This window comes from Micromys minutus, assembly GCF_963924665.1.
Source record: "Micromys minutus genome assembly, chromosome: 27".
In the NCBI taxonomy this organism is placed as follows: Eukaryota; Metazoa; Chordata; class Mammalia; order Rodentia; family Muridae; genus Micromys; species Micromys minutus.
This window is the reverse complement of record NC_137962.1, coordinates 23,986,025-24,000,753: the sequence shown is the minus strand read 5'-3', so window position 1 is coordinate 24,000,753 and position 14,729 is coordinate 23,986,025. Positions and strand designations below refer to the sequence as shown.

The 14,729-nt window shown below is 40.1% G+C and overlaps 1 protein-coding gene across 3 annotated transcripts in view; it reads right to left on the bottom strand.

Moving 5' to 3' along the window:
- Window positions 1-3,418: 3,418 nt before the first annotated feature.
- SCAF11 (SR-related CTD associated factor 11) overlaps window positions 3,419-14,729 on the bottom strand; it is a 45,225-nt gene continuing 33,914 nt past the window's right edge. The window contains exons 10-16 of one of the 3 annotated variants that reach the window (XM_080939385.1): window positions 13,320-13,426; window positions 9,350-12,016; window positions 8,399-8,515; window positions 8,175-8,299; window positions 6,940-7,158; window positions 6,514-6,633; window positions 3,419-6,347 (exon numbers count right to left, since the gene is read on the bottom strand). In XM_080939385.1, coding sequence (XP_080795511.1) covers window positions 6,201-6,347; window positions 6,514-6,633; window positions 6,940-7,158; window positions 8,175-8,299; window positions 8,399-8,515; window positions 9,350-12,016; window positions 13,320-13,426 — 3,502 coding nt within the window. In that variant the 3' untranslated portion in view covers window positions 3,419-6,200. Of the gene's footprint in view, window positions 6,348-6,513; window positions 6,634-6,939; window positions 7,159-8,174; window positions 8,516-9,349; window positions 12,017-13,319; window positions 13,427-14,729 lie in introns of all 3 variants that reach the window. The other 2 variants (XM_080939383.1, XM_080939384.1) reach the window with 2 other exon arrangements.

Sequence of the window (14,729 nt, the reverse complement as noted above, 5' to 3'; positions counted from 1 at the left end):
AGACCAGCCTGGGAGACTACAAAGTCCCGTCTCAGACAAGAGCATTAAATATTGTTTGTATCCTTTTTCCATTTAATCTTATAAAACACCACGCTCTGCCGTTTCTACAAACATTTAAAGCAGTCCCAAACTAGCTTAATACAAATAATCCAGTTTGTCTTAACGCTAACCCCAATTTCCCACTAACTAGAAAGAGGTAATGTGGATGATGAGGTTTAATCACAGAAAGATCTAGAACACTGCAAAGGTTATATTTTCAAATTGCTTTCAACGGGCTTCTAACAAAGCTGGAGCAAATTTAAGTCTTGACTTGTAAGGTTGGACACTTTGACTTAACCACTGTATTGAGCTGAGAAATGGTCCTTTGTGGTGGTTTCAACCCCCAACCTCAGCGTGCTGGGAAACAAACCCAGGATGACTTCACAAATGCTGGGCAAGCCTACCACTGAGCAATGTTCAGCCTGCTAACTTTGTTTGCTATCCTCAAGTGATTAGTCCATTTAAAGCTACTTCCTGGGGTTAGAGAGATGGCTCAGAGGTTAAGAGCACTGCTCTTCCAGAGGTCCCGAGTTCAATTCTCAGCAACAACATGGTGGCTCACAACCATCTGTAATTTGATGCCTGTCTGAAGACAGCTACTGTGTACTCATACTTAAGTAATTCTTTAAAAAAAAGCTACCTCTTCCACCAATCTCGGTTGAAACCACAAGTTTGGTATTGCTATGGTGTTTTGGCCAGAAACTCTCCACATCAGCTACTCCACCTCATTTGCTCTCACTGCTTCCTAGCTATCAAAAGTATCACTAGACTTGTCTTGTTTACTCCTAGTTCTACTAACCCGAGTGGGGGAGACACTACACACACCACCTCACCCTACATCACACCAGCTATAACACACTATGTACATATTTCCCTCCTCCCAACACACCATCTAGCCTCTTGCTCAGTCTTGTTTAGCAAACACACAGTGGAACTATACTACTAGATGACTAGTCCAGTACCCAAGATGAACTACACTAACAGAAGCCAGCACATGTACACGTCATGTGTACGAGTCTGAACACTAACAGAACTGAACTGTTGCAACTGACTTGGTAAAGAGGAAAGAGACAGCCACTCTGTGAGCACTGAAACCATTTCCAATCAAGTAAACCAAAGAGGCGTACACGCAAAATGTCAAGGTCTATACTGTCGTTAATGCAGAGAGTTTCCCACAGCCACTATGGAAACTGGTTAACTAGATTAATATTATTATCTATTCATCTTGGGTTGGGCCAAACCTAAGAGAGAAGTGGCCTTTTAGAATCTGGAGGAAGGACACTTCAGTCACAAAGAACTAAGTTTGAGAAGTCTGTCCCTGTCTTTCTCTTTCCTGAGACCTGGTCAGAGAGACAGCACACACAGTGGAGTCCACTGGGATCCATGCTGATGCTGCCGATTGCTGGGAAGCAGCTTGTTAGTTTTGACTGAATATCCACACAAACTTTAAAAAAAAAGTCTTTCTTAATTATGCACAGGTTCCTGAGGGTGGGCATGTGCACGCCAGTTACAGGCCATTGTAAGCTTCATGATGTGAGTTCTAGGATCTGAACTCAGGTCCTGTGTTCCAGCAGGTAACAGCATACACGCTAACATAACAGCCATTTCTCCAGTACCACACATACATTTCTTAAGGAAATGATACAGCTTTTTAGAAAACAACACACCAATGGCTTCAAAACTGAATGTTAGATACTCCAAGAATATTATTAAAAAGGGAAAAAAGAAAGCCAGGATGAAGCTTATTGGTAAAGAACTTGCCTAGCATGTATGCTCAAAGCTCTGAATTAAATGTCCAACATTACCAAAGGAAAAAGTGAAGGGGCACAATTAGACCCAGTTCATCTTCCTCACTCACCTGAGCCAAATGAGCGGCATCCTCCTCCACCTCGTTCATTTGTGCGAGCTGCTCTTCCCTTCCCGTTCCTGTCTTGGGATTTATATACCAGTCAAGCATAGACTTAGATGTCTAAACTCCAGATCTGGTGCCATCTCTAACCATGAAATCAGATAATGGTTCATCTTTATACACCTCAATTTTCATAAAAATACTAGATTGGCTTTATAAATTAAACAAGGAACACAAATGTTGCAGGTTGACATAGTGAAAGTTAGTAAGTACACTTTAACTGTACTATGGCAATATCAAATTTAATGTGAAGAATCCAATCCTGACACAAGAGTATGTGATGAACAACTGAATAGTGACAAAGACCTCATGAAGACGTCTTAATCATGTTCAGTACCAACATCAAAAGCAGAATTAGGAGCTGAGAGATGGCTCAGCAGTTGCTGCTTTCAGGACTGGGGTTGAGATCTTTGCACCCACAGGCAGTTCACAAACCCTGCAACTCCAGTCCTGGGGAATATGGTGGTCTCTTGGGGTCTGAGCACCAGGCATGCACATGGTACACACAGAAAGAACAGCTATAAACACAGACACAGGGCAGGTTCAAAGAAACTCCTCTGTGAATGAATTATTCAGATTTAAGATATGAATATTCTGAAATTCACTGCACCAGAGTACACAACATTAAAAGCTCTAATGGTCAATCACAAAGGGCGCTCACAGTTAAAAACCAACCACATGACCTGCTGTCACTTACAGAGAACATACTGTATGCACATACTGAGGCAGGCAATGAGCAATCCAGCGTGTTCACACGAAGGGAGGCACATGAAATGTACTTTGCCACAGCTCAAAAAACTAGTTTGACAACAGGAAAAAAAAATTTTTTTCTGGTGTCTCTATATAGACAAGAAAGAAAAGAAAAAAACTTACCTTAAGTAAACAATTCTAGTAATAATTGAAAATATACAAATTTATAATTTCAGAATCTTAACAAAAATTAATGAACAGCCAATTTTTCAAAAAATTTTTCATAAATAACAATGGAAAGTAGGTATAAATTTTTTTCTACAAAAATGTTCTCCTTAAACAGCTTTGGGTTGTTTTTGAGAGTATCTTGTAACCCAGGTTGACATCAAACTCAGCTGATGATCTTAAATTCCTGACCATCCTTTTTCTGCCCCCCAAATCCTGAGATCAAAGATCCATGCCCTATACCTGGACATAAAACATTTTAAAGTAAATCTTTGTACTCTACTAACGTATGTAATCAATATTTGTAATAGTGTCGAGCATGGTGGTGTACACCTTTAACCCCAGAGCTCTGGAAGCAAGGCAAATCTCTCTGACTTTGAGGCCAGCCTGACCTGAGTTAAAACAAAACAAAACAAAAAAAGTCCCAATACTAAGGGACAGTTTTCAAAGTCCATCTGTGTAACAGAAAACTATACAGTCACCAGTAGTCATGCTGTCAAATTCATTTTTATTCAAACATAATAGTCTCAATACATTAGTTGAAAAGAATAGGTCATAACATTTATGTGCATTGAAGCCAGGTTTGGTTGATAACTTTGAAAAGATTACAGGTAATTTTTTCTTTTGCTTCCCAGTCTCTTCCGGTCTCTTTAGAAATTAATGTTTTAAATTTCCTACAGTGATTATATAATTAGGAAAACTGCTATTAAAATATATGTTTATAGTTAACTCTGACCTTTTTTTATTGCCTAGATATTAATGTAATCATGATGCTCGTTACTTTGGTAAAAATCCAAGAAATAATTCAACACATTGGAAATGGTTTAAATTGATATAAAAGTCATCATTTCCCAAAAAACTTAATAAAATTTTTAAAGACACTACTCTGTTTAGCAAAAAAAATTTATTAGGATATATTACAGACCACAATCTGGTTTTAGAGTGTTGTTTCAGAAGACAGCACTGCAACTCATATTGCAATGTCTCAAACTCAGGCCAGCCTCTGTGCTTGAGGCCGCATGTCTTTGGGTGGAACGTCAGCAGTGCACACCAAGGCCATGGAAGGCCGACTGGAGAAGATGTAGTAGTGATCACTACCAGAACAGCAACAAACACTTACAAAACCTTTGGAATGTTAAAATAATAAGTACTACTGGGCATTTCTACAGCCTGAGTTCCAAAGGTCAAGTCAATACTGAGTCACTATCAAGAGGAACCTGCCACCCCACAAACTGTGTTAAATTCATACATGTGCAAAACTGATGTGGATTTCTGAGAAGAAAAAAAAGAGAAACAAGAATGTAAAAGCAATGCTATTTTTAATGTAAATTATGCATTTTCTAATTCAGTCAGAATATATTTCTAATATATTCCTAATCCAGTCAGAATATATTCTAATATTAGAATGTATTAGAAATAGTAAGCTATTCTGAATAGTTAACTCTTCTGAATAACTATTCTGAAGCGCTCTAGCCAGTGCCCTACCAGATACAGAACACATACCTGTTTCAATTTCAACAACAGTGGAGCTCTACCAGAACATAGGACCTTAATAATTCACACATCACTTACTTTGTTTCTAAACTTTAAAACTTGTTTTGCAAGAGCTACATGATATAAAACAAAACTTATATTGTCACTTCCTCCCCAGGTGTCAGTGAGAAGAATGCAGGGAGAGCGCATGCCGAACTACTGAGGACAGACAGCTCTTCCACACAAATGTCAAAGCAGGACTGTTCACGGGATCCTGAACTCAAAGGAACAAGGTGTGCCACTGGTGTTTGGAACTGTTTTCCAAACTTCTTAGGCCATCATAAGCTAAGCACAAACTTTAGTTAAAAATGTAAAATACTACCTCAGAAATATAGAAATGAAGGTCAAAATTTTTGGAAATGTTTTAGGACTAACCATAACCTAGCAAAGCTTATTACTTACCTAGTGCAATCACTATGGGTTAAGCTCTCAAAGTTAGCCTTCCTTTCAGAGCTAGCTGGAGAGCACTATGCAGAACTGAGAACCAGGTTGCTTGTACCCTAGGGAAGTCCAGTCTCACAGAGACCACTGTCCTCGCTAGTGAATGGGGAGGCCTCGCGGGAACATCTTCTCAGCTACTGATACCTACTGAAGATTGTAGCTTCCATCCAAGTTTATTATAGGAAGACTTTGTAGACATCCATGAAAGTACCAGTGCCACAGCACTGTGAACTTGGTCCTCATGAACATTAACACAGTAACTTATCTTCATGCTTTAAAAAACAAAAGCCACAAGCTCTAGTCCCTGATACCTATGCAAAGGTAGCATTACTTAATTACCCTTTCTCCTGTCAGACAGTTATAATATCTAGAATCATGCAGGATGCTACCAATCAAAAATCTAACACTCTGCTCCCTACAAACCACTAAGGAACTTCTGAAGTGAGAAGAGCCTCCCTCTGACACTGTGACAGATGAACAGCAACCTGAAGCCAGGGAAGGAGGTCTTGTAATCTATGCTAGGCCCCCAAAAGGAAGATCACCACCTAGTGCATTTCTCCAGTTGGCACAAATAATTTAACGTCACTGGTAAACAGAAGGTACAATGAACGAACATAGTTTTGTTTGTTTTTTTTAAAAAAAAAAAAAAAAAAAAACTACCCTTTTCCCAAACTAGTCTTCTAAATTCAACAAAGCTTTGAACAGGCAAAGTTGTAATGTAGCAAATCAAACCATAACTGTTTTTCCCCCTGGGTTGGAAAAGAAGAGCAAAAAAGCAACACACACTGTGACCTTTATCTGGTGACAAAAAAGGCGAGGAGCACCTGCAGGTTTGAGGCTAATTCTTCCTCATGATGATTTGCATCTATCTAAGCCATTTACTTAGATATGTGCTTCACAAACACGTATTTGGGACCTGCACTTGGCGTGTTCTACTAATATCAGATAAATTTAATAGCAATACACTGTTTAAATTTCTACAGTTAGAAAGCGCAAGGTCCTAAAGATCATACTGTTTCAACCTGACAGAATAAATGTATTATACATAGATACAGACATGTCGTCCACGTTCCTGGTGTACTCATCCCACTACTCTCCTAAACAGCTATGAGAGCACACTCCTGATAAAAACGCACATCCCGTCACACCCTTGATTTTCCCTTGAATCTGTTTTATTGGGGTTGAGGTTAGATATAGAAGTTGCAGTGCACAGCTATATAGTTTGAACAGAACATATCCTACAATAAAAAAAATAATTTTATCAAAACCAGATTTCCATCACAGTTGTGTATGATTTCAGTAAGGTACACGTTGAATTGCACTTTACAGATATCTTGACAGTGTCCTTTACAGTGCTCTTGTGTCAGCCTATGTTTTTTTCGGTAGATACCGGTTCTTCCAGAGTTTTCTTCTGGTTTCCCTTCCGTGAGTATTTGTACTTGTCTACATAGGCTTTAACCAGATTTGCCACTTTAGTAGAATTTACTTCTCCACTCTTACTATGACAGACCTAAAAAACAAGGGGGAGGAATGTTTTTCATGTTCAATGCCAAAAGGACGGCATTATGAAAACCCAACAACAAGCAGCTTGTTTTCATGTGCACACCTCTACAAATCACTCAAAGCAAAGAACACAGCAGAGGTGGCACACTGCTCTGCACTGTAGCTACACTTACTTTGTCCACTGCCTTCCGCACGATCTCTTTGTACTCTTCCTTAGTGATGTCTTTATTCTGGTAAAATGGTTTAATAGCCAGTTTCACCTCCTGTGCTGCCTTCTCTTGGATTTGCAATTTCTGATGAGAAGAAAATGTATGATTATCGTCTGCCAGTCTTACACTCTTGAATACTTTCTAGAAATTTATGCGCTTAGACATTGTAAGGACCTTTTCATACGACATAAACAGGATACACACACATATCCAACACTTCTAAAAATGGTGCAATATTAGAGTAACTCACCAAGCATCAACACCATCTAGACAAAATCCAACTTTGAATTTCAAACTCCCAACCACAAATCCCTCCACCTCTCATAAAATCCAAGCTGTCATTTGTCCATCGTTACAGAGTTGTGTGGTTGCTGTCAACCTTGAACTTGCCTTGTCTGTCCTCGAGCTATCTGCGCTGGCTTCCACTGTAACACTTACTTTGCTTTCTGCCAATTTTACAGCAGCGTTAGAGGCTTGGACGTGACTTGATGACGAAGTATTACCAGAACTTGGTCCCTGAACTGATCCCATGTTTGCTGGGGTTGCTGACGGAGCAGGCAACACTTGTGTATTCATGTTATTACTTACATGAGAAGCACTCGGAAGGCCCTGTTTTAGAGTTAAATGAAAACAGCTTAAATATCTGTCAATAGAGTACTGTACTCAAAAGAAATATGTATACCATGCATCAGGAATGATAGAAAAACAAAGTGATTCAGCCTTATTCTTAAGAGAAGCACTTATTTTAGGAAACATATACATAAAGGGCCAGTTGGAGAAGCACGAATGTATTCTTAAATACAGCCTTTATTTCGATGTCAAATGTCTTATAAATTATGCAGATGGAGGTATCAAAATGGCCCGAAGAGTAAAAGTGCTTGCCACCCAAGCCTGCAGACCCACATGATAGGGAATCGGTCCTAAAAGTTATCCTCTGACATCCACATACTCACGTGGCAATATGCACCATGCCTACATTCCCTCTCACACATTCACACTCTCTCTCCCTCCCTCCTTCTCCCTCCCTCTCTCTCTCTCACTCACACACACACACACACACACACACACACACACACACACACACAGAGCAATAAAAAATAAAATCAGTAAAAAAAAAAAAAAATTACAAGCACCAAAATGTTTGCCAAGTATCTACATTTCTGCCTCCCACAGTGATTCATCTTCTTAGTGCAGTAAATCCAAAATGAACATGGAGCAGATGGTAATGGATAATGTCTTTATCCAAAGTTTACCCAAGCAGGACTTCCAAAAGTACTCACTAGTTCCCAACTACCTTGCTCCAAAAGGCCTTTAAAATTGTAAAGAAAAATTTTAAAATGAACTGAAACTTGATAACCAGAATTCACTAGTTTGATCGAGCCAACAACCGAGGGATGTTTGGATATAATAAGGCAAGCACAAGCTTGTATGGCCCTGGACAATGTTCTGGGGATGAGAATGGGGATTGGCCGAGAATAATAAAAAGGGATGATAACGAATAACTTAGCAAGTATATAACGAAACATACCACTATTTCTACATGCAAGGAAGCCCTTTCTTAAAACATCTGTCCCTAGCTGCTATGTTTATAAGGACTATTGATTTAATGCAAGCTAAGAACATACCTGTACTTGCTTCCCATCTGGTTGAGAGGCGATGTAGCTGACCTGCTGGGATGGCGGGGGAGGGGGTGGTGGTGGCGGTCCCTGAGGTATACTTGCAGGGGCAGCTACCTGCATGAGAGGTACTCCTGTGTGGAGATGCAGGGGCATTGGAGGGTGCATGGTGAATGGGTTCCGCTGCATATTCATCATAGGGGCATGAACACCCACTGGGTACGGGAAGATACCCATAGGCTGATGCTGGGCATTCACTGGAGGCGGCATTATGCTCATGTGTGGCTGCATTATATTTACAGGTAACTGAGAACCATCAACTTGGTTTGTTTGGTCTTTTAAGTTAGAATCTGTCAAAAGAAAAAAAGCTTTGTAACAACATCAACCAAAAAAAAAAAAAAAAAAAATGATGTTATACTCATCACAAGTGCAGAATCAGAGCAGTAGGCTCGGGACAAAACCAAAAGCTACTATTTTTAACAGCAACAAAAAATGCCCACAATTACTAATGTCAGTTTACATAGCATACATCAAAATTATCCAAAAAAAGCTGTAAGTGATGGCTCCTGCTTTTTAACCCCAGCACTCAGGCACACCTCACTCAGCTCTGAGGCCACCCTGTTCTACTTAGAAAATTACATAAGGAGACACTGTCTTTAAAAAAAAAAACGAAAAAACTAAAAATTATTAATCCAAAAGACTTGTTTTTAAAAAGTCATAAATTACAGAAGTTATCTTTATCTTTTGTTTTAGAAACAAATGAAATACAAGCTAAATTATGTATAGTAACAATGCAAATTCCACTAATGTACAAAACAGCACATAAAATATTCAAGCCTTTGGTAAAATTTGGTGCTTAAAAAAAAAAAAAACAAAAAACCCTCATTTAGCATGTGAGGTGGTTCACTCAGGAAGCAGAGGTGACGACTCTGTGAACTGAAGACCACCTGGTCTCCTACCAGTTCCAGGCTAGCCAAAATCACACAATGAAACCCTTTAATGAATATATATATAAATCAACATTGATTTTATTATGTACCTGTGTAACTAAAAGTGTCTTGGACTTTGGTTTGACAGTGTAAGTTTAGTTACTATTGAGTTAAAGATCATTTCAATTCGAGCTGTTACACTCACAGCATCTTTCCCCCACAAGTTAAACATTAAGAACAAGCAAAGAGTGTTACCCTGCTCAGGTGTTTCCTCTTCCTGCCTCATCCACCCAGACTGTGGACCTGAAGAATTCCTGCCGCGCCGAGAATAATAGTTTTGCACATCTGCTGGCAGAGTCTTTCTTACTGCCCAACTAGATGCAGATGTCCACCCTGATCTGTCTGCTGGTGTGCCAAAGGACAGTTCTTGCTCACTTTTCCGCTTAGAGGGCTGCTGCTCCACAGACTTGAAAGAGTCACTCCCTGAGAGGGGTGTTCGGCTTTGCCACCTGTTCTCGCTCTGGTCACCACAGGCAAAATTACCTCTGTAAGCACCTTTCCCACGGCTCCCTCGACCACGGCCGGACATCCAGCCTGGGCCAAAGTTTTTAGTCCAAGAATTCCCTGAATTTTCATTTCTATTTTCTTCCCAGTGGGATTCTTTTAACTTTTCTGGATTTCTGGTCCTTGGATCTGGCCCAGAGTTTATTTTTTCCGTTACCCAACTGGGACAATCATCTCTATTCTTGTCGGTGGAACTGGAATCATTGGTATCTGCAGTGATGTCTTTTTTTTCATTTCTTGTATTTTCATTCTGCTTCTCTGAATCATTCCTCCGGTACCGGTCATTTCCTCTGGGACACCTCCAACCATCATTTGTCCATTTTTCCCTCCACCGAGGAGAGTAATTATCTCTTTCATTTTTACCAAATGATGAACTCTTACTTTTTGTTCTTGATCTTGAAGGTGATCGAGAGCGAGATCTGGACCGGGACCATCTTCTAGCTCTCCTCTCCCGATCTCGGTCTCGATCTCGGTCTCTCCTCTGAGCATCTCTGTCATTTTCTCTCTCTCTGCTCTGGGACCTAGATTTTTCTCGTGAGGAAGAATCTTTCACTCTGGACTGAGACCTCTGGTTCTCTCTAGAAGCATCTCTTCTTGGGGAGCCTGAATCTGACGTTTTAGCTTCCCTTGCATTCTCTCTCTTTGGAGACCGAGACTGCCTCCTTTCTCTTGCTACATCTTTTTTTGGTGAGAGAGAACGAGATTTTCTTCGTCCTCTGGCAGACTCTCTTTTGGGTGATGGTGACTGAGAATGTTTACGTTCCACTGCAGTCTCTCTTTTTGGAGATGGAGACTGAGCACGCCTCTTTTCTTGTGCAGCATCTTTGTTAGGAGACCAAGTTGTAGACGGAGAATGGAATCTAGATCTTCGAATACGAGGCTTTGGGGCTTTATCCACTAGGCTTTCAGCTGGTTGAGCTACAGTTTCAACATTCTCAATTGCAGGATCAGAAGACAGCTTGCTGTCAGAACTGGGCATCACAGAATTTTCACTCGGTTCTTTAGAGTCAATATTTGCCGACGAATCTACTTCAGACTCATTCTGGTCACTACAGAAGGACTCGCACTCCATAGGCACTGTTTCATTATTATCTTCACTGAAATGCTTCTCACTCTCTCCAACCTCTTGGTGTGGTAACTCTGTATGGATAGGATGTTCAACCAGAGATTCTGTCTTTTCTTCTAAAGCTCTATCCAACTGAGTGTTGTCGAGATTATGTGTTAATAAGTTATCTTCACAATCCTGAACAGCACCAGAACTTTCATTTTCTGAAGTGCCACATGTTGGAATTATTTCTGTATTTTCTGTTTGAATATGCTCAGGCAACTCGGTGTCTGAGCTGGGAACACAATGTCTGTCCAGTCTGTGTGTACTTTCACCCTCAGAAGATTCAATTTTGGGGCTCTCTACAAATGTTTCTGTGTTTACTGCAGAGTCATTCAAATCAGTCCTTTCTGCCGTGAGACCCTCCTCTGTTCTCTCGTCACTAGCCACTGGTGCATCGTTGTCAGACTCTTCACCCAGGGGACTAGACGCTGGTTGGTGTCCTTCATTGTCACAAGGTGGACTTGTAAGAAAATCCTCAGGTGGACTCTCCGTACACACGAGTGCCTGTACCTCTGACTCTGAGCTTCCAGACACCTGCTCTTGATTTTCTAATGGATCACTTCCTCTTAGAGAAGTATCTGTGGAAACATCATGGTCTACACATAACTCCTTAGCCTCTATCCCTGTACCCTCTTCAACAAGCGCTGGAGGATACTGAGTGCAAGATTCAGAATTTAAATTTTCTGTCTGTTCCTTGACCTCATGATTTTTGGTTTGTTCATTTTCTTCTGTCTGTTCACTGTAACTTTTCAAGCACATAGCCAAATGATTCTCTTCATCAGTTTGAACAGAGCAAATGCTACTACTTTCTACACATGACTGTTGCTCTTTCTCTAACACGGGTGGAGTGTCAGAGTCCACAGTTTCTTCCTCTACTGAATCGCTTGATGTTGTTTTCTCAGCAGGAGGTACAGATTTCCGAAGTTTCTTTTTCAATAAAGGCGGTTTTCTTCCTCTCCTTACAGACTTCCGTTTTGGAGCCTGCCTTGTTTGCTTTTCTGATTCAGCTGGAGGGGAAATACTTACAGAGGAATTACTATTCCCTGGGGCATCGCACTCAGAGTAGTTTGACACTGGGGACTTCTGGGACTGACTGTTTGTCTCAGTTCGTGTGTTTCGTGTGGACCTCCTTGTAGGAGCAGTTGTTGCAGGTTTTCGTCTTGATCCTCTGGTATTCGATGTGCCAGACGTTTGCTTTTTTTCTCCTCCTCCTTGGGTATGTGCTAATGCATATCCCTTATGAGAAGTACCTGATAAGATAGAAAAGTAAAGGGCTTTCTAAAGGTGTTTCAACAGACAATTTGACCATAGTTAGTTTCAGAATAAGTAACTAAAATACAATAAAACAATATATTTATGAATCAAACTGTGAAGTGTATCGCTAACAAATGAGTAATAAGAGAGTTCATCAATATCTAGGAGACAAGAGATTGAAAATCTTTTCTGTATCCAAGGTTAGCCTTCTGTTCATTATGTAGTCAGGAATGACCTTGAGCTCCTGGATCCTCCAACCTCCCAAGTAGGGGTCACAGGCATGTGCCACATCACATGCAGCAGGTCACAGGCATGTGCCACATCACATGCAGCAGGTCACAAGCATGTGCCACATCACATGCAGCAGGTCACAGGCATGTGCCACATCACATGCAGCAGGTCACAGGCATGTGCCACATCACATGCAGCAGGTCACAGGCATGTGCCACATCACATGCAGCAGGTCACAGGCATGTGCCACATCACATGCAGCAGATCACAGGCATGTGCCACATCACATGCAGCAGGTCACCAATATCTCTCTAATGCTACTGACACAAGGGCACAGACACATTATGAACTCTCGTTTTCTAGGCAAAGGAAACAGGAAATGCTACCCATGCACGAGTCTTTAAAGAACTCAGATGTGATTTCTAAAGAGCTATGATTTAGACATTGGAAGCCTAAACAAAAGATTTCATCAGTTTCTCTAAGTCTTAAAAATGTAGAACAGTTTTCCTAGTTAGAAAATTAAATTCATGAAGCTGTATGTATTTACCATGTAAAACATGATGTTTTAAAGAGCAAACTGTGAAATGACAAAAACTATCTAATTAACTCATACACGCTCCATGGATATATCTGTATGTATAGTGTGGATGTTTCATACTCACTCAGCATTTTCCAAGAGGATACTGTTAGCCATAACCACCACTTGTAACACTAGGTCCCTTTCCCTTATCCTTACTCAACCACACCCACCGCACTTCAAGGTGATCTCAATCCCACAGGAGTGGAATCACTGTCATTTCATGCCAAGATTATGCAACTTAGCATAACCCGGCCCCAGGTTCACCCATTTCAATAGATAGAGTCCCTTCTTTTAAATGGCTCTATAAATAATTCATTGTGGATGTGTAGTCTAGTAGTAATGACTTTAAAGTAACTGATGGCCAAAATAGTTATAGAAGTATCCAAACTCACTCTTTCAGTTTTCCTAAGACATCTATACTCACGCGTTTGAGAGGACAATTGGAGCTAATAATTATATTTAACAGAAAGTAAATTCACAAACATTACCAAAATTTTCTAGTGACATGGTACTTGCTGGAAAAATCATCCTTGGCAACGCTGAGGAAAGCAGAGGAAGAACCGCTGTCTCCACACTCCAGGGGACAGAGCCAACACTGAAAATTTAAACAAAGATTTCTTTAGTTATGTGGTCTAAAAACTTGAACTAGGAATTAAAAGCTACTAAAGTCTCGAAATTAGACTAGCAACATTAAAATACAGTCCTTACTTTTTGGCTCATTAACTAAACATGTAAGCTCTAAAGTTACTCATTACCCAAACAAGGCTACAAACTGTTTTCGAAGAAAAGGAAACAAAATAAAACAAAAAAAACTTTGTGTAAAAATGAAAGCAAACATTTGTCTTTTAAATAATGGAATATTTTACACAGGCTTGTTTTCCAGGGCCTGCGGTGGGGTGAGTTGGGGGATAGAATGACGGCTTAATGGTTCAGAGCACTTGGTTCTCCTTTAGTTCCCAGCATGCAGGCTGTGTGGTTCACAACCGCCTGTAACTCCAGACCCAAGAGACTGATGGGTCTGGAGTTACAGGTCTCCAAGTGCAGTCACACAAATGTGCATATACTCACACATGGACACACACACACTTAGACATATTATATCTTAAAATATATTTATATATATATAATTCGGTTTTTTTAAAAAAAAATTGTTAACTTTTTTTCCTGCTACTATAAAACATCAACTTTGAGGTACAGCTGATGTAAAATATAAGTTCGTTTAACTATACAATTTGATGACTTTTAAACCACGAGGGGTAAGGGGAAACATTTTTATTTCTCAATAAGCCTCCTCTCTCACTCACTCTTTTGAACCCTTCTCCCTCCAACAGGTCAGTGACTAAAGAAATCTTTATACTATGTTTACAATCTAAACATCCTTAAACTGACAGTGATGTCTTTTCAGTTCTGAGGATTGGTATAGAGCAGGTAAAATCCCCAGATTGTCTGCATTCAAGTTCAACCCACTTCGCAAGTGTTTTTTAAAAAAAATTTAAGTCTAACAAAAGACCGCTTCAGTTAGTATCAGAAGAAATTCTAAAAGAAGACTTGAAAGAGAATGTATAACTCGTGTATACTTGAAAGAGAAGTATAAAAGCAGGCAACTGTAAACAATAGTTCGGCCTATAAACATCTGTAAGTCAGAACTCATTGATTTCTGTTCACACAGAGCTCCATCACAGTGACAGGTAGCATCTGTAAATAAGGAACAAACAGGAAGCTCAGGAATGCCTATCAATGCAGGCAGGAGCTGAAGTTACCTGTCTGTGCTTGGCACTGTACCAGCTTTGGGATGATTAAAGGAAAGACCGGATTATAGAAAGTCCTGAAGGCAAGGGCAGAGCAAGCACTTGACCAAATCATTACTTAGAATATGTTTGAAACAGAAATACAGAAAC